Source organism: Strigops habroptila, chromosome 8 (assembly GCF_004027225.2).
Source record: "Strigops habroptila isolate Jane chromosome 8, bStrHab1.2.pri, whole genome shotgun sequence".
NCBI classification, from domain to species: Eukaryota; Metazoa; Chordata; class Aves; order Psittaciformes; family Psittacidae; genus Strigops; species Strigops habroptila.
In genome coordinates, this window is record NC_044284.2 from 19,469,040 (window position 1) to 19,488,100 (window position 19,061).

General features: G+C 38.3%; 1 protein-coding gene across 1 annotated transcript in view; it reads right to left on the reverse strand.

Moving 5' to 3' along the window:
* The window catches only part of COL4A4 (collagen type IV alpha 4 chain), a 73,226-nt gene that overhangs the window by 23,432 nt on the left and 30,733 nt on the right, over nucleotides 1–19,061 (reverse strand). Inside the window, exons 14-30 of the mRNA XM_030495145.1 lie at nucleotides 18,963–19,016; nucleotides 17,976–18,035; nucleotides 17,304–17,348; nucleotides 16,087–16,140; nucleotides 12,178–12,247; nucleotides 10,591–10,695; nucleotides 9,820–9,984; nucleotides 9,180–9,272; nucleotides 8,686–8,849; nucleotides 7,401–7,473; nucleotides 5,990–6,096; nucleotides 5,356–5,539; nucleotides 4,514–4,582; nucleotides 3,352–3,456; nucleotides 2,603–2,821; nucleotides 1,556–1,717; nucleotides 729–899 (exon numbers count right to left, since the gene is read on the reverse strand). Coding sequence (XP_030351005.1) covers nucleotides 729–899; nucleotides 1,556–1,717; nucleotides 2,603–2,821; nucleotides 3,352–3,456; nucleotides 4,514–4,582; nucleotides 5,356–5,539; nucleotides 5,990–6,096; nucleotides 7,401–7,473; nucleotides 8,686–8,849; nucleotides 9,180–9,272; nucleotides 9,820–9,984; nucleotides 10,591–10,695; nucleotides 12,178–12,247; nucleotides 16,087–16,140; nucleotides 17,304–17,348; nucleotides 17,976–18,035; nucleotides 18,963–19,016 — 1,900 coding nt within the window. The remainder of the gene's footprint in view (nucleotides 1–728; nucleotides 900–1,555; nucleotides 1,718–2,602; nucleotides 2,822–3,351; nucleotides 3,457–4,513; nucleotides 4,583–5,355; nucleotides 5,540–5,989; nucleotides 6,097–7,400; nucleotides 7,474–8,685; nucleotides 8,850–9,179; nucleotides 9,273–9,819; nucleotides 9,985–10,590; nucleotides 10,696–12,177; nucleotides 12,248–16,086; nucleotides 16,141–17,303; nucleotides 17,349–17,975; nucleotides 18,036–18,962; nucleotides 19,017–19,061) is intronic.

Consider the following 19,061-nt stretch of genomic DNA (forward strand, 5'->3'; position numbering starts at 1 on the left):
GTGAGGGGCCCAGAACTGAACACAGGATTCGAGGTGCGGCCTCACCAGTGCCCAGTACAGGGGGATGATCACTGCCCTGGCCCTGCTGGGGACACTATTGCTGATACAGGCCAGGATGTTGTTGGCCTTCTTGGCCACCTGGGCACAAGCTGGCTCATGTTCAGCCGGCTGACAACCAACATCCTCAGGTCCTTTTTCACCTGGCAGCTTTCCAGCCACTCTTCCCCAAGCCTGTAGTGTTGCATGGGGTTTTGTGACCAAAGTGCAGGACCCAGCACTGAGCTTTCTTGAACCTCCTACAATTAGCCCTGTCCCATCAATTCACTCTGTCCAAATCCCTCTGTAGAGCCCGCCTACCCTCAAGCAGTCAACACTCCCACCCAACTTGGTGTCATCTGCAAACACAGGGTGCACTTGATTCCCTCATCCAGATCATTGATGAAGATATTAAACAGAACCAGGCCCTGGGGAACACCACTTGTCACTGGCTGTAAAACAACTAAAGCATCAGGATGCACCAAGATGCATCAAACTATTTCCTTTGTTTTTATTGTAAGAGAAAGAAAAAAGGATGCTATTGTTATTGCCTGTACCCTGCTGCAGGGTCTTATTCTCGAAACTGGAAAGAGAGGAGGGTGCAAAGTACTTCCTAGATTTAACAGCAGTAGAAATAGTTCCCTCTACAAGAGTAGTTATAGATAAAGTGTTTTGCAGGATGTTTAACATACCTGTTTGTCCTGGGAAACCAGGTGGTCCTTTATTGCCTGGAAGTCCTGGAAGTCCTCGGGAACCTGGAGGACCTGGGGGACCTTGTGAGCCAGGAGAGCCTTTGAGACCTTTGATTCCAGGTGGCCCTGTTAGGCCCCTGTCTCCCCTCTGACCTTTAAAGCCTGGTAAGCCTAAGAAAAAGAGCTTTAATCAATGTATGTAAATGCAAGAAAAGGGTTCAGCAATTGTATTTAAAAAGTGGAAAGTGATAGATTTTGGTATAAATCTGAGTATCAACAAACACAGCAAAATAACTTGGAAACTTTACTGCTGGAGTCCTGGGTCTGCCTAGATTTTTAACCTGGAATGTTTGTTTGCTTGTATTTCTTTAATGAGAGACATGAGTAGAAGCTTCCTGTGAAAAATCCCTACTAATTTGTAAACATTTTTGGTATATATGATGTCCTCTAGCTCTCCCTAAATAACGCTTTCATTTAAGAATAAGGAAGACAGAAGTATCACAGTAATGACAAGGAGCTCAGTTAAGTTACTCAGGAAAACAGAATAAGTGATAACTCTTCCATTTATTACTTAACAGTGAACACACTATGATTTGGCCAGTTAAGGAACAGTATGGAAAGGGAAGTAAAGTTGGGAAATATCTGAGATGCACACTATACATTCCTTGAGTTTAAGGAAATTAGTAAAACATTAGTATACACCCCCACTAATGAGGAGCCCCCATGGAAATATTTGTCATGTCAGCTACAAAAATCACGTGATTAAATCTGCTAGAAAAGATATGCAAAGTTTAGAGCAGTGAGGCAACTTGATGGATGTTGTGTACCTTGAGGTCCTGGCAGGCCCATGACACCTCCAAGTCCTGGTGGTCCTGGTAAGCCCGCGTCACATGGTGGACCAGGGAAGCCTGGACAACCTGGTGCTCCTATATCTCCTTCTGGGCCTCTAAAACCTTTGGCACCTGGAAATCCTGGGGTACCAGGCTGCCCTGGAAACAAAAAACATTGTAAAATATTTTACTTTCATTACCATCCATCAGAATTCCTAATTGTTCTTTTTAAACTTACATGTTCAGTCATTGTAATATCTTACTTATCCTCTATTTTTTTCATAGCTTGTGAAAACTGATGCTTTTCTGCAATTTAGAATTGTGGAGAGCTTTTTTCTTTAAGTTGAATACAAATTCAACTCTCGTCTATAGGTGAGGATGACTTTATGGATCAGTGAGCAAGTTTCTGATGTGTAGGTGCATAACGGAAGGAGCTCACTAGCCTGCGTGAGCTACGCAGCCCTGGGGTCAGTTCTATAGGTGTTTGCTACACAGAAGAGGGTGTGCGTCTGCTTAGGGCTGGGGAAAAGGAAGACCTATAAAAGGAATCAACAATATCTGCTATGAAGCAGGAAGTGGCACCATGGAGACATCTGTAGCCAGACCAGTGTAGTGCACAAGACATTAAGGATTATATTGAATAACTCCGGGCAAAGAAATTGATCTCTCACTCCCTGAGTATTCTCCCACCTTTTGCCAGTCTTTTCAGATTTGAGTAAACAGTCTGATGCAGGGATTGTCTGTGTGGTGTAGCAGGAGGCCGTAACCACATAGGGCTGCTAGGCAGCAAGCAACAGTAGTAAGAATAGGAAGCTGCAGTGTTACTCCATGGACTGGGTAAAAGCATCTTCCCCTTCCTGCAGTGCAGATCTCCTTAGTGGCTGATCAACCTTAACTGTAAAAATGTAAATGAAAAATAGGGCGTACCATTCACAGTCACCATTATGGATCCAGGTAAGAGTAAGTTTTATCTGAATCAGGACCAACTTTGTGCAATTTTCTCCTTTGAACACATGGAAATGCTTTATAAAAACTGGCTCATACCTTGAAGTCCAGGAATGCCTGGATCACCCCTTGCTCCTTGTGCACCAGGGGGTCCTGGCAGTCCCCTGTTGCCTGGGATTCCTGGGGGACCATATGTGGTATCACCCGCAACACCTTTCTGACCATCTATGCCACGTGGACCTGGAGGGCCATTTTTACCATCAACTGTAGATCCTCTTTCACCTTCATCACCAGGATCACCAGCTTTGCCTCGAAAGCCTGTTGATACAATTTTTAAATTCAAATAGGGCATAATTCAGAAGTCGTTCGTTGTTTTTTGGGGTTTTTTTCCACCCAAAAAACTGTGGAATATTATAATGCAAATTTAACCAGAATTATGACTTTGCATCAAAAAGTAACATACATTAAGTTTCAGTTTCTCATTTACAGCTAATGATAGATGAGAATTAAAGGAGGTAATTATGCTTATGGAAAGCGAGAGTGGTTTTCTTTGGGGTAGCATCTATCTTTTGTGCTCTCATTCTTGTCCAGTTCTATTGCTTTGTTAAAATGATACTAATTGTTCTTAGTTTTCTGAGAATAGTTCCTCTCCAGACACTGAACTTTAAGTTATTCCAGCACTTGCATTGCTGGAGGAAAGAAAAGGAAGCTGATAAAGATTTCTCTTCCATTAGCTTTCACTGAAATGTGCTTCCTAACCTATTCTAGCATGTTAGCTACCTTACTCCACGTGTATGCATTACAGTTTGACCAGCAGGTCTTCTGGATTTAAAAAAAGCACAATTCACCTTCTGGCCCAGGGATTCCTGCTCCTGGCCTGCCTCGATGGCCTTTTTGCCCATCAAAGCCATTTGGTCCAGGATGACCAGGGAGTCCTTTTAAACCCTTTGGTCCTGGAAACAGAAAGAAAAATGTAAGAACTGGCAGAGCTCTAAAATGTGTGATCTAAGGAAACAGTATTGCATTTTATCCTATGCAAATTCATCTACTTCGAAGACAACTGGATTTCATCTACTTCTAATATTTTGGGCAAGAGCCACCCAAATGCATGATTGCTGTTTTTCTAAATGGACTTGTTCCCTAATCCATAAAGAGCAGACTGCAAATCACCGAGTAAATTAGAAAAAAACATATCTCCTATAACATTTTAATGTTACAGGACATCAACAATATTAACCTAGTGAATGACAGATGTCAACTCAAATTCTGATATTCTCCTGTGCTATATTCTGCTTCTGGAATGGTGCAGATGAGCTCAATATGCTAATCCCTCTTCTTTCATGTCTGTATAAATTTTGGCTATCACCCACAACACTGATGTCAGGGAACTGTGTAATACCATACTAAGCATCTCGAAAATCCAGTATCGGACTCCATTTATTCTGATCAGGATTTTCTGGCGTATTTCAAATGTTTTGGAGGTGATCACAAGCAACATTTTGCCAGTTCCTGGATGAGTTCTTTGAATTCAAATTAAGCCGAACAAGTCGAAGTAATGGTAAGAAGTATTCAGATTTTAGGGCTTAATTGCAACTTGCCATAAGCAGTATAGCTTTAGAAATTACAGACTTGCAGCGTATCTTTGCCTTGCACACCTTTTTTTCCCCTGGTATCCAGATGTATATACTCTAAGTCTTATCCGACTCGGCCATCTGCGTATTTTACAAACTGTCTCACACATTTTAATTGAGGCAGGACAGAGTTCCAAGTGACCTTCATTTAATCATTTCTATGGAGGCAGCCTGCACACCTTTCGATCATGCAAGGTGCAGCCATCTGGCCCTTGAGTCTATTAGATGAGTATATTCTTGTGTATTTGCAGTTTTACATTTTGAGATATGTATCTGCTGAAAAACTAGAACAGTGTATCTTTTTAGGATAGCTTCTTTTTTAATTAGCAACTTAAAGCTCTATTTTACTTAAACCCCAAAATTCTATCTGTAAACATACCTTGAATGCCTTTAAAACCTGGGGGACCTGGATTTCCAGGGTATGGTAATGTAATGCAGACAGTCTCACCTGAAGCAAGAGGGAGAAAGAAAATAGTATACTTGGTTTTAGAATAAATGGAGTCTGACCATTTACTGTAATAGTTCCGCAGAAGTAACTAATTAGATGTGCAAAGGCAAAGAGAAGGGACTGTTTATGCACATTGTTATTTGCACATTACTTAAGGTTTGATGGAGGATCTTAAAATATATTTTTTACACTTATTTTGTACAGAATATTGGTAATGATTCAAATACAGTTGTATTCTGTAAAGATGAAGATTTTTTTTACTTGTCACAGAAATTTGTCTTCATAATAATCTGTTGCAAGAAAGAAATATTTTCATCTCAATTCTATGTACGTTTCTGGTTCATATGTATTGCTATCTGTATAGATTTATTTTTTATTTTGGTGGGCATTAAAAAAAAGCCAAACCAAACAGACCAAGCCTGAAGTGTGAGCTGTGTTTTCCTGCTCCTTCAGCAAAAAAGCATTGCCTTGCAAATCCTTACACTCAGGAATACTCTTCCTTCCAGAAAATATGTCCTCTGATAGTGTGCACTCTGAAAGTGGCACTTTGCAGGTTTAAGGCCTCTAGCAATTCATATTCTCACTAGTGTCTGTTGCTAAATGCTGACAGCATTGTACCTTTCAGTGGCCGTATTTCACATGACCACTGACCTTGCCAAAATTGATTTTTCACTATAAATGAGTAACACTGTATAGCATATGTATGAAACTGTAATGGATGCTACCAAACATGTGTTTTGTTATTTTGTTCTTAATGTAAACATTCAAATTACCTTTCTGGCCCTTTGGACCAGGTGGCCCAATATTACCAGGATCACCAAAGTCTCCATGGCTGCCTCTGACTCCTGGAGGGCCAGGAAACCCCAACCCAGGCAATCCCATTTGTCCTTTCACCCCAGGAAGGCCTGGGACCCCAGGGAATCCTTTATCACCTGGTAGTGGTACTCCAGAATCACCCTTAAAGAAAGAAATTGTTGATAAGAAATAACAAGACCTAATTTCTTTCCTCTCTTTGATTATCAAAAGCCATGTTAGACAATTATCTGGAGAAACCACTCTTCCACAATTAAGTGACAACATGGATGATATTAGTAGTTTTAAATATTCGGAGGCAATAGGAACAAAGGGTAGAGTTTTGCGGGTTTTCAGTTCTTCCTGATCCCATAATATTGGCACAGAGTATGCAAAAATTACATTCAGGAATACCAAAATAAACAATAATACTTTCAAGGAAATTTTCAACTGATGAAAACTATGATTTTTGGTCTAGGATAACATATAATGATAAAAGTAATGAATGTGCTGGGAATTTGGAATAAAATGGTACTTCTCATTAAGTAGCTAGCCCTTTCATAAGATAATATGTTAACTGAAATGAAAAAAAAAATCTGAGAAAGGCAAACATACCTCAGCTCCTTTTTCCCCAGGCAATCCTAGTTCCCCGTCTCTGCCATCATTACCTCTTTGACCTGGATATCCTGGAACCCCAGTAGGACCTCTTTCACCCTTTGTTCCTTTAAACAATAAAAAAAAAAAGAAAACAATAAAGTGGTATAATAATTGCAGTAAGTTGGGGAGGAAGGTAATTCTGCTCAGGTAAATGGGTAACCATTCATCACATCTGTATGACAATTTCCAGTTCTTGAAATCACATTTCCTTAATGACATGGTTTAGGCTTAGGAAGGCAGAATGTAGTTGCACGCTTCATGGAACAACACGTCTTTCTGTAAAGACTTGTTTACAGACACTAAAAGATTGTGGCTTTTGTTCATGCTATATACAGAGTGAAAATATTTTGTTACTGAAATCAGTCAGTTTTGTTCTTAATTTCACTGAAATTAAGATATAGCGATATCATATGATGCAGGATATTTGAATCAATATTCCCATAAGGGTTGTTCTTTTTTGTTTTATTTACCCCTAGATTTCTCTTGCACTGATATTTATGAAAATATAATTTTTGCATAAAGGGCAATAAAAGTGTTCTAACCCAAAGATTAATTTTGCTGTGTCAAGAAATGCTTTGCAAATAAACAGCAAATGTTTCGCCCTGCTCCAACATCTGTAAACAAACACAGGCATCGAAAGCTAAGCTAACTTTTCACAAACAATAAGATGGACAATCTTTTGTCTGAATAATTAGTTTGGCATTTCTAACTAAGCTTTGCCATCAGATTATTGTACTTTGTTGTTCTCTGTTTCTTTTGCTTTTGCAAATCATAACCATAACTGTGGAGAGGTTTTGATGTGTTTAATTACAAGAATTTCAGTTGTGCAACTGGTGGTCTATTGTTTCTCTTCAATGCCTGGTCAAGAGTAATTTTTCGAATTAGGAGCAGGAATCTGAATAGCCATTGAGACTTTGAGTTTTTCCCAAGGAAGATGCTGGTGGTTTAAGTTAACAGTTAGGACACTGGCATATGACAGTTCAGGAAGTGGCTGCTGTACAATAATATTTCTTTTGCTTTCACAGTAATTGTATTCTGCTTAGTCTTTGCTATACAGACCTCTGTAAGACCCTGATTATCAATCACATGACATGTAAAGTCATTTGTTAGCATTAATAACAAGCTGTTAAAACTTTTACAGCTCAACTGTAGAATAAAAAATACAAAACACTGTGTTGATCTTGTGTTTAGCAAGAAGAAAATGAACAAGATGGTACTAAGAAAGCAGTTTAGATATACATGATCTCTAGGCTTCAGTAACTTACTAAACTAATGACTTTCTATTACAGTAGGTGAATATGGTTTTCTCACACCATTGCCTGGGCATTGTTTAGGAAACAAAAATGCTAATGATAAAATGTGGGTTTACCTTTTATTCTAACTCTTCCTGGATCACCCTTCTCTCCTTTTTCACCATGTTGTCCAGGAGAACCAGGTGTCCCCTTACAATTGACAAAAAACACAAAATTGCCAGTTATCTCCAGCAAGGAATCAATGTGGGGATTGAGAGGAAAATTAGAGATCTATCTCGTGTTCATGCATTGTTTTCCCACAACCAGACCAAATACAGTAACATGCCAAAAAGAAATGCTTATCTCTTTTGACATCTGCAAAGAGGTGAGTCAATGTCCTCTGGCCTTTTCAGCCTGACTGTACCAAATGCACAACTGTAAGAAATTGTAATGCTAGAATAATTGTGTCCACGGCCGTATAGAGCTGTGGCTTTAAATGCAAAAATATTAAGTTACAAATGGTTCATAAATTCTTCCCACTGCAGACCTCAACCCACAATCCACCGAGGCTACACAGAAGGAATCTCTGGAGCACGGTGACTGCCAGATGAGGCTGTCCTCCCAGAAGTAAATAGGTAAGTGTTGCTTTTGTGCTGAGAGAAAGCCTGCAGAGCTGCCAATAAAAAAAAAAAAAAATCATAAAAGAATCTATGACTTGACAGGTTTAGAGAGGAAAAAGAAGTTCTTTTCTAGATGTTTATGCTGCTTTGTGCTCTCAGTTTTCCAAGCAGCGTGTGGTTTACCTATCGTAATTGTAGATGCTCTGCCTTATAAAATAAATTAAGCATATCAAATAAATTGAGCTTTTCCATTAATTTCTAAAAAAGAGAACTGAAAAATGACTTGAAATGCTTAAAAAAAGGGTTCCTTTTTCTTCAGACCCTGCACACCCCCCAGTGGATGTTGACATAAAATCCATCTTGACCTGCTGGCATCATGCAAATTCTTTGCCTTGATTAGGTTTTGCCGGAAATGCTTTCCTTTGAAATAACTGAAAAAGCATCTTCACTGGAGCAATCTGCATATTCTGTGTTTTCAAGAAAAACAATGGGTATTCAAAACTAAAAGAAAAACAAGTCAAACAAAACAAGATGGCCATTCACCAGCTTTCCTAAGCCTCTTCACCACCCCACAAACACAGCATGGGATTCTGTCCCTCAGTGTAAAACTCTGCTCACTGCTGCAAGGGAAATCAGATAGATGTTAATAAAATGCATCCGTCAGCATGACTGTAATAAACAAAAATAGATAAAACTTTCAGATAGTTTTCCAGGGCAGGTCCTCCACCACTCTGCTTAAATGCCTTCTGTGTAAGTGTAACTTGATGTTATTTATTTACTGAAGCTCGTGAAAACTACTCACAGGGAACCCTGGTGACCCCATTGCACCAGATAAGCCTGGGTCACCCTTTTCTCCATCTCTTCCAGGGTATCCCATATGTCCTTTCTTTCCTTGAGTACCTGGAGGTCCTTGCACACCACGTGGACCAGGAGGACCAGCTCTACATGAGCAGAGGCCTTGATTTCCTACATGAAAATATCAAAATTACATTGAAACGGTTGCAAAATTAATGCATAAAAAAAATACTACTGACCTTTTATTTTGTGTGAGTAGTGCACATAATATTTTTCTCATTACAGCCTTCAAAGGAGTGAAGCGTATCAGTCTTTTTTTATAGTGCTGAATAGCTGCTGCACTGACATAACTCTACTGACTTAAGAAGCCCCAACGCCAACAGGCCATTTAATTCTACACTTTGATGGGCCTTATCCATCAAGTTAACAGAAACTTCTTGCAAACGCAGGTCTGATATACCTGGCAAAGGTCTCAAATTGTTGCTCTCCAGGCATACTTACCCTTTTCTCCTTTTTCCCCTTTTCTTCCTGGAAGGCCCATCTGACCTTTTGTTCCAGGTTCTCCAGGGATCCCTCTGTCAGTACAGATTACACCTTTGAAAAAATAAATTGTAAAGCTAGTATAAATCACGTTGACTGTTTCCACAGCTAAGGTCATGTGTTCTCCACTTCCTACTCTTGTTATCCTCACATGAAAAGGTAGAGGATCTTATGAAATGCTTTACAAATCACTGCTTATAGATCGTACTATAAGAGTCAATCTGGCTAGAGTTGATACACTGTTTTTTCATTGCCACTACTTCATCCCTTTTCTACTTTTGAACTTTGACTCCTGTTCCTTTACTAAAGGATGCTGATTTGGGTTTCCTCCCCAGTTTGCTGTGGTTTTAACTTCAGGTGATACATTTTTAGGGATTATATATATGTTACTTTGTGGGTTTAAATCATGCACAAAACTTTGAAAACCTTGAAATCTCACTGATCAAAAACTAATAGGAAAAACGTATTTTCTACACCACATGTTAAGTTTGATGTTTCTGTCAAAATTTCACCTTTATTTTTTTTGTAGGACCAACAAAAGCAATGAATCTATTAATATGCAGAATGATATTCTTCCCACATAAATTGCTGTTGAACCTACTGGGTGGTCCAGGTAAGCCTTGTCTTCCTGGCTGTCCTGGTAGGCCTGGTGGTCCCGGAAATCCAGCTCTTCCTGGGATTGATTCACCTGTTCCAGGAGAACCAGGGTCACCTTGAAAACCCTGAGGTCCTGGTGCCCCACTTACTCCCGGCAGGCCAGGCAGACCTATAAAAAAATAATGGTATATGGCCCATACAGTTTCATATTAACTATTACCACAAGATATTGAGGAGGAAATTATAGGCTGTTCAGAACTGTCATGAAGAATAGTTTCTATATATATTAAAAAAAAAAAGACTTATAAATCTAGGTTTTTCAGGATTCCCAGGAAAAGAGCCTCCTGCTTTAGACCTTCAAATGGTTTTCTTTCTCTCCATTATCTCTTTTCTAGACATCCAAGTTATTGTAGTTCCTTATACAGAGCAAAGTCATCGTCATCACCTTCCCTTGTATCTTTTTGAGATGGAGAATTGAATTTCTAAGCACAGCACTCCAGATACAGGCATGCCATGGATTTACAGTTCATGGCAGCATTCTGCTTTTTCTTCTGTTCCTTTTCCAGTAATTCCTAATGTTCTGTTTGGAACATTTTATTTCTTTTTTGGCCACTAAATGGTGAGCTAAAATTTTTCTTGAACTCTGTATAGCTGAAATCCTTAATGTTGGTGACTTACATCAAGCAATAACAAAGAACAGTTTCTTTTTAGCTGCTTTTAGTTGCTTTCTCTACTACTGGTATATAGTTCACATTTTATCCTCTACTTCTCTTACTTGTTCCATCATGTCCTGGTCTTCCCAGCAGGCCTGCAGGCCCAATTGGTCCAACTGACCCTGTATCACCAGCAGGACCTGGAAATCCAGGATCTCCTTGTGGACCTACACAGAATTATAAAAACATGAGAACTGAACATTTTATGGAATTGACAGCTAAAATCTAAATAAAACTGGCAACAAAATTATAACTTGGGAACTACACAAAAGTAAAGTACAGTAACTTTTGTCTTTATGAAATATTTTAAAATGTGTAACAATTTAATTTTAAGGTGGGAGGATTTGGTTATTTTTCTACGGATTCCTACGTATTTTGTGGGCATGGTTTTAACTCTTCATCACTCTGCAGTAGTATCTTTGTGCTATATATTTCAGAATGCCAAGAGAAGTATTTTCACAAAAGAAAGACATACAGCATTTAAAGCAAATGTGCATCTCATGTTCTGCAGTGCACACAGGGAGGTCATTTCAGGACCATCCCAGGTGAAATTATCCAAATTTTAAAAAGTGTATTTTCAAAATTGATATAAGGAATAAATTTAAAAATTGCAATTACATAGTGATAAAGAAAACCCTAATCAGATATAAAGAGCTTCATTAACTTGGAAAAACAAAATATTGGTAGCAGTTCTGTTCTCAAGCAATTGTGCTAAAGGCCTCTTTCTCTGAAGAATGTACCCATTCACACACAATGCACATAATTAACTTTAAATGTTACTTTGAAATATTAAGCATGGGGTTTGTTTCATGGGCTGGAAACCCACAGAAACTGATGGAAAACTAATTTAATTAATTTTTGGATTAGGCCTTCACGTAATGGAGAGGTTCTGCTGAACTGAGGTTGAATGGTAAATAATTTCTGTGTTCACAATCACTATTCGCTTCACTAGAAATATAATTTATGGTAAGTTCTCTGTTAAAATGTTCTTATAGTATAGGTTCTCCGAGTGTGAGATGCAAAAAAAATCCCTTCTAGGCAGCAGGCTTGGCTGTTCCCCACTGCCTACTGCTATGAAATAAGAACTTCCAAACATCTTTTCACCAATTAGGTTATAAAGGTGGGAATAAAGGGAGCTGGAACATAAAAACCAACCTGAGATTTAGGTGGGAAGATAATAAGATTAACAGGTGATTCGGTTGCGAGTACTAGTTCCAGGATTTTACCCCTCCCTAAGGAATAGAAAGCTTAAATGTAGTCTAAAATCTATGTGTCGTGGCAATTCAAAAATTGGAATTTTAAACTACAATGGGAAAGCCAGTTTTCTTATTTGCCATCCATTATCCAGCATAGGCTCATTTTTCATATCTTTTTCTTAAATATGCTTAGATCTGATAACAGGATAGTCCTGCAGATCTAGCTGTGACTGTATGCATAAAGATCTTTCAGCAAACATTTAATCTAAAACTTGTATGTTTAACATAGTTCCAGTAAGATCAGTGAGACACAGACACAGAATGTGACAACTAGGAAGATAACATTTTAGGATCCTGTCCTCTGAATCCCCAGTGATCACTTTCAAACGCCTTAGCAAAATAGGTCCTGGCGATTTTATACAGCAGAAAGACTAGTTAAAACTAGCCTACAACCTTTTATAGGAACCAGTGGAGTTTCAACAGCTCCGGGAGGACCTGGGGGGCCTTTTTCTCCTGGATCCCCCTGTAAGAGTCCAACAATAAGTTTTACTGATAGATACAAACACGTAGTGTGCTAACATGTAACTGAAAATTTCGACGATGGTGAAGCATGTAAGGATGTGACATATATCACCTGGGAACTCAATTTTAACATTTTATAGCACTTAAAACTAGGCAAAAAGTTTTTAAATAGTCATTATCTTTCAAGATACCAGTGGCTAACCAGTAATATTGCACATATCTGACTCTTCAGAACTTGACTGCTGTATTTCATTTTATCCATTTATTGTAAAGATGAATCTATTACAGTAAATCAGTACCCATATAATTGAGACATTCTGATTTAACAACCAAGCTGTAATTACTTGCCTTAAAATTCTACAGCAGGATTTGGAAATTATTTCTGTGATGACAGATAAGCATTAAGAAAAGAGGTTTTACAGTCTGACAGATATTATCGATGGTAAGAGATACTTAAAGTTCTTATAAGAAGTTTAATACATCTGCATCAGGAAACATAAAAGTACATACTAATGGCGGGGAAAATCATTTCTGCTTGGAGGATTTCTAAATTAGCTTGGATTTTGATATTTAGACTTGCGAGTGAAGTGGACTTTAAGGAATTCTTTTATGTGGCAAATTGTATTAGACTTTTTGCTTTGTAGATTAGGAATCAGCCCTGCTCTCTGCAGCAAATGGGAACTGAGAAAACAAGAATGTGAATGTGGGAACTGCGTAGTGAGATTGCGTTCCTGGGACTGGTGTTCAGGGCCTTTTAGGACACAGACAAGGAGAATTAGGGCTGCAACACTTATCAGTTTTACTGATATTAATCATTAAACACTGTATTTGTTCTGTAAGTTTCTACAGCTTTATGTAATGTCAATGGCGAAGAACATTTTGCGCTGTCTGTGAAGGCCATTCATTATTTTAATGAGACTCATTCCATTAGTAGCAGACACAAATGGTCTCAGGGTTATTTCAACAGGACTCATCCTCCCTTGTATTTTGTCTGAAGAAAGCATTTTGTGGTTTTTAATATTTATCACAGAACGGTTGAGGCTAGAAGGCACCTCTGAAGGTCATCTTGTCCAACCCCCCCTGCTCAAGCAGGACCACCTAGAGTTGGTTGCCCAGGACCATGTCCAGACAGCTTTAGAATATATGCAAGGATGGAGACCAGTGCTGAATAGAGGGCAAAGATCACCTCCCTTGGCCTGCTGGCAATACATCTGCTAATGCAGCCCAGGATATCATCAGCTGCCTTTGCAGCAAGGACATGTCGCTGGCTCATGTTCATGATCCACTCAGTGTTGCCAATGTCCTCCAGACTTAGGGATCAAAAGGTATGCCAACAATTCCTTGAAGTCCGTTCTTCGCTTTAAGCAGCAGTCAACATTTTTTAAAGATGAGTCTACTTTGAATGCAACTGGTTTCGCTCTGATTTTTTTCTCTTAAATATGAATGCATCTTAGATTCTCTTTGAACATGTTTATTTCAGAAAATCTATGTGAAGATGGGCTATTCTCAGGAGGGTTTTTAATTATATTCTTGTTGCTCCAGTTAATGTGATTTTTAGCAGATCATAAGCAACACCTGGTGAGGCCAGATGAACAGTTGATGCAGTCTAGGTAGATCTGCACTTCTCAGAAATAATCAGATTTATCCCATTGTTTCCAAAGCAAAACTACAGCATCTGTGCAATCAGATTTGATGTATCTGTATGACTTAACATGATTCTTTTAAAGTCATGTCTATACTTGATTCACTTTCTTTTGCTCCATGCATTAGCAATTGTAATTTCATCTTTCTGAATCGTTACTGCAGGCATTCAAACTTTTCCCTTGTATAATCTATATATTTTATTTTTTTTTTGCTTACTGTTTTTAGTGTTAATAGATGGCTACTCAACCTGTGGACTAATCAACAGAGATTGAAGAACGCATTGTTCTATCTATACAATGTCTTGCTCAAGTTTGCTATAGATGCCTCCAACTAAAACAATATGCACATCAGGGTGAGTACTTTGTAACAAGAAAACACAAGGTTTGATTGTACTTTTGGGGAGTAATGGACTGTAATGATTTTTCTGTTTAAACAAGACATGCAGTGTTTCTGATTAGTATCTGAATGATCGCACATTGTTGTGAAACTGATAATGGGCAAATGGGAGAAAAATGAACATCCATGGGCAATCTCCCCCCCCACAGTTCTGACTTTGAAACAAGTACACTTGTGACTAAACCAAATGTTTTTATTGTACTTTTACTTATTTACTCCATGTGCTTGTCATTTCTCATTTGTAAACCTGCTTCTTTAAAACTTGTTTATTGCTTTTTATTTGTTTGCTTTCAGCTGTGTGTTTAGCAATATGGCAACTTATGGCAAGTTTGCACGAGCCACAGGTTACTTCCTTTTGTCATCACAGATTATGAAGAGTGTATTTAAATTTTATACCTTCAATTTATAACAGAGGTTGCTCAAATCTCAAATGTAATTTCTTTGATTTCACAGGTGTAACTAATTGTGCTTTAAGAAAAGTTACTATTTTATACGCAGCTTTCCAAAAAGATTATTTCAGAGGGAAATAAAAACTTCTTGACTTTTTTATTTCAGAATATTTAGAGCCAAGTTCATTAGTGTCACAATTTCTGCAATGGTGGTTTTGTCCTCTGAACTGTGGTAATAACTTTCATGATGAGCTTTTTCAACTTTCCTGTCTCTACTGATGATCTTGCCACCCACCTTTCTGGTTGCAGCATTTCACTTCTCCTCTTGCTTATACACTGCTGACCACTTGGACCCTATCCCAGTGATTCCCTAGACTTTCCCCCTGGCTAGACTCACTGCTCCTTTGCTCCTACTAGACTAGGATCCAAAACTGGTTTTTTTCAGTCTGAATGTGCTTTAGCATTGTACATCCTATAGTAAATATAATAGTTCCCATCATTCAAGTTTTAGTTCTTAGTCAGAATTACAATATGGTCCAGTAGTCAGAATTACAGTATGATCATTGGTTCTGCAGCCTGCAGAAGAGCCTTCCATAAACTTATATCCTGAAATGTCACTAGACTGCACCTGGGTCTTCTGAAATTGTATTAAGCATCTCTTCTGCACTTTTCAGATAAATATTCTCCTCTTTTACTGCTTAGATCCCCAGTTATGACACCTACACTTCTAATCTCTAATGGAAAGGATCATGAATTGTAAAATAAAAAATGGCTAGTATCATCTAAGTGAACAAAAGTAGGAAATGTTTAAACAAAGTAGGTGTTGAAGGAGTCCAATTTTCGTTCTGGTAAGCATCTTGGAAAAGCTATTTATGTGAATAGGTTGAACACATGCAAATAGATTTTGATAAGCCATACAAACAAACACATCTGAATCAAATTTTGCCACCTCATTAGGTGTCAACCATCATACTAGTTGATATACCAAAGTTTATAGGATTGTACTGTTATCTAAATAGCAGGTGCCTTTACCTACCATATTTCTCTGGGGAATGCAGCTCAACCATGAATAACTTGTAGAGTGCTACAATTCATGGATTAGATAGCTATACTGGTATAGTTAAAGGTAACTATTGGCAATTGGGATTAATCAATTCCTATGGTACACAAAATGGAATTCCCACTCTCATATGCACCAAGCAGGAATGTTTACTTACATTATTTACTACCACGGTGTTGAGTAACTATGGCTATCATGAAAAGAGTAAATCTTAAACTTAATTATTACTGCATAGAAGGAAATGGTCTGATAAGCAGGCTGATTTGGGAGAAGTCATTAGCATTTATATAGGGGAGTGTGTGTGCGCACGTGCATGCGTGGGTGTGTGTTGGGGTTTTGGGTTTTTTTCACCTGTATGCCTGGGTAGCCAGGTTGTCCAGGAAACCCAGCAAATCCTGTTTCCCCCTGGAAAGGACCACATAAATATCATTTGAGTAATCTGTTAAGGTATATAATTAATAGAACAAAACCCTGTAAGGCAGTCATATAATACTGGCATGTTATAATAGCATCCACAGTTTGTTTCAGAAAATGGATTTGTACCAGAAATGGTATGTTTTATAGACTCTCTCCTGTTAAAAAAAATAAAAACAGAAACCAACCAACAGCCCCTTCCCCCCCAGAAAAAACCAACCAACCAAACAACAAAAAACCCACAACACCTATTGGTTATTTAGACAGCAGTCAGTGGATTCAGCGTAGCTGGGGCACAGAACTAGCTGGAATACATACCAGCAAGTTCTTATAGACTGTCTGCTTAATACAGCTGAAATAGTTTTGCTGCCTGCTGAATGACCCTCTTAAACTATTATTGCATGGAAAGCAGCTGCACAACAGCTCCTCCTCTCCTTTTACGACCTACTTATATACTCATCCATCCAGTATTCAAACTCTTTAAGTAGACAGTTGTTAAAAAAGAAAAAAAAACAAAAACAAAAACAAAAAAAAAATCCCCAAAGTAAAAATAATTTTGCAGATAAAAGTCACCTGGAACACAAGTCTAGATGCAAATATCTGTACATAATTTGATTTATGAATAGCATGATCATTACCTTAACTAGATTTGAAAATAAGCTGGGGAGAGGAGCTAGGAAAAAGGGCAAGATGGAGATCTATGTACCTACATCTGTTCTTTTATGCAGTAAGATGTTTTAAGTTCTTAACTTAACATTTAGCAGACTTAACAGCAAACCTGGAATTTCTTGAGCCATAAAGATGAACAAAATATGCATATAACACAAAATTACACAAACAATGTCACCATGGCAATCAAAGTTAACATGCTGCATATTCTATCGTGCTATATGCATGTCCCACTGGCTTTTCCTCCTGCTTGTATCTTCAGATCCCATTAGCCAATTTCAGCCAAATTTCAGAGAGTAGCAGAAATTCAAAGACAAAGAGTTCATACAAATTCAGTGATCACAGGTAGCAGGAGAGAAAGGAAGGAATGCAATGTGAGCTGTCAAGTATGCAGAAATTCCAAATCTGCACAAATCTACAAAAAAAACCCCAAATCTCACTGATCCCACTCCTTACGGAGATGCTTATACTTCATGTGTTCTTACCTTCATTCCAGGAGAACCTGCAGGTCCATAAGAGCCAGGATCACCCTGGTAAAAGCAAGTAGAATGTGAGCTAAACCAGTAAAAGCTTATTCAGAATTACACCTATTCAGAATTGCTGAGCAGTCAGTGTTCCTTAGAAAATTATTACTTGGGATATTTTTCCAAAAACTTTGCAAAGTTTTTGCAAATACTTTATATGAGAGGTAAGTATGAATTTGAACTATAGACCAAAATAAACCAGACAGGTCTTCACCTAATTTTTTATCATATTGCATCCAGTACAGTACTGGACATGTTGCTCCACATGAGCACTGTTATGCAAATCAAGCACAAGCTGCAGTAAAAAACCTGGCATCAGCACGTATGGAATACATTAAAATTACTGTGTTAGTACAGTAAGCAGAGAAGCTTAGTGCAGCTCTAAATATTTAGAGGATAACCCCAGTGATTTACTTTCTTTCCAAGAACCGAAAGTCTGTATGACCTTATGTGTAAGTATGAGACAAGGTGAGTTTCAGGGCAGGACTCCTAAATATTCTATAAAGTAAGTATGACAAATTAGTTTAAAAAGTACTTAACATCTTCCTTAGAAATGTAAACTTAGATTTCCAAATATATTATGAACCTAATTATAGTGAATTTGTGAAGTAATTTGTTCCACAACTTCCTTACCCGCAATCCAGGGAACCCAGGAATGCCTTTTTCACCCTTTTCTCCTCTCCCAAGTATACCCTGAAACATTCAAAATACTTTGTTTCAACAAGATGCTTGGTGAAGTTTGCCAGAAATTTTAGTCTTTGTGCATGTTTATTAGGTCATGTATGTATTAGATTAATGGATCTCGTTGCACTTGTTAGGCCCAGTCACTGGGGCTTGCTTCATACAGCATCGCCAGCAGGCCTATGTAGCAAATCTCTGGGCATCTTTTGGGCTGCATCAGCCAATTTCTCAGTTCCTGCTTATTACTAAAAAGTATGCCATTATCTAGATGGACAGCTAGCACTGGACCATGCATATAAGGTCCATTTTTTTCAAAGTAAATCTGACATAAGAAGACTGGTTTTGTCTGTTTTTCCAGTGCTAAGTAACAGTGGTCCTTTTATGATGGAAGATAAATTTCTGAGAAAGTCCTAGACTTAGAACTCAGCAACGTGATGTTCAGGCTTCCAATTTCTTCTGCCTACAAAGCTAAATATTTTTTTAACATAAATTAGATTAATTCTTTAGTCCCAAATGATCTTCTGTTTTTCTGAGACCTGGTAGTTTCCTGCCTGTGCACTTCCATAATTTGAAGTGAAAATCCTTCCCTAACATACTGAGGGAAACATATATCATGCTCCATTAAAAGCACAGATCTTCTCTATTTTTCTTGATAAAAAATAATCTGCGCTTCTGTATTCTTCACAGTCCCAGTCTATTATGTGTCAATAGCCCAACTGGAAACACCACTGACCTTTCGCTACCAGGCAACATTCAGTAGGTACCTATAAAACAGACTCAGAAAGGCTTTTGAAAGGGTTTTGAAATATTTTTGCTTTCGTGCTGATTTAGGTGGTGATTAGATCTCACAGTGCAAATGCTGTTATTTCTTCCATCACCTTGAGCTTTAAAAGGACTTTGCCAGCATCATGAAAAAAAGAAAAAAATCACATTACTTACTTTGGGTCCACGTGGCCCTCTGTGTCCTGTTACCCCAGGTAGTCCTTTTTGGCCCTATGTATAGAAGGAAAGTTTTTGTGTACATTAACATGCAGGACA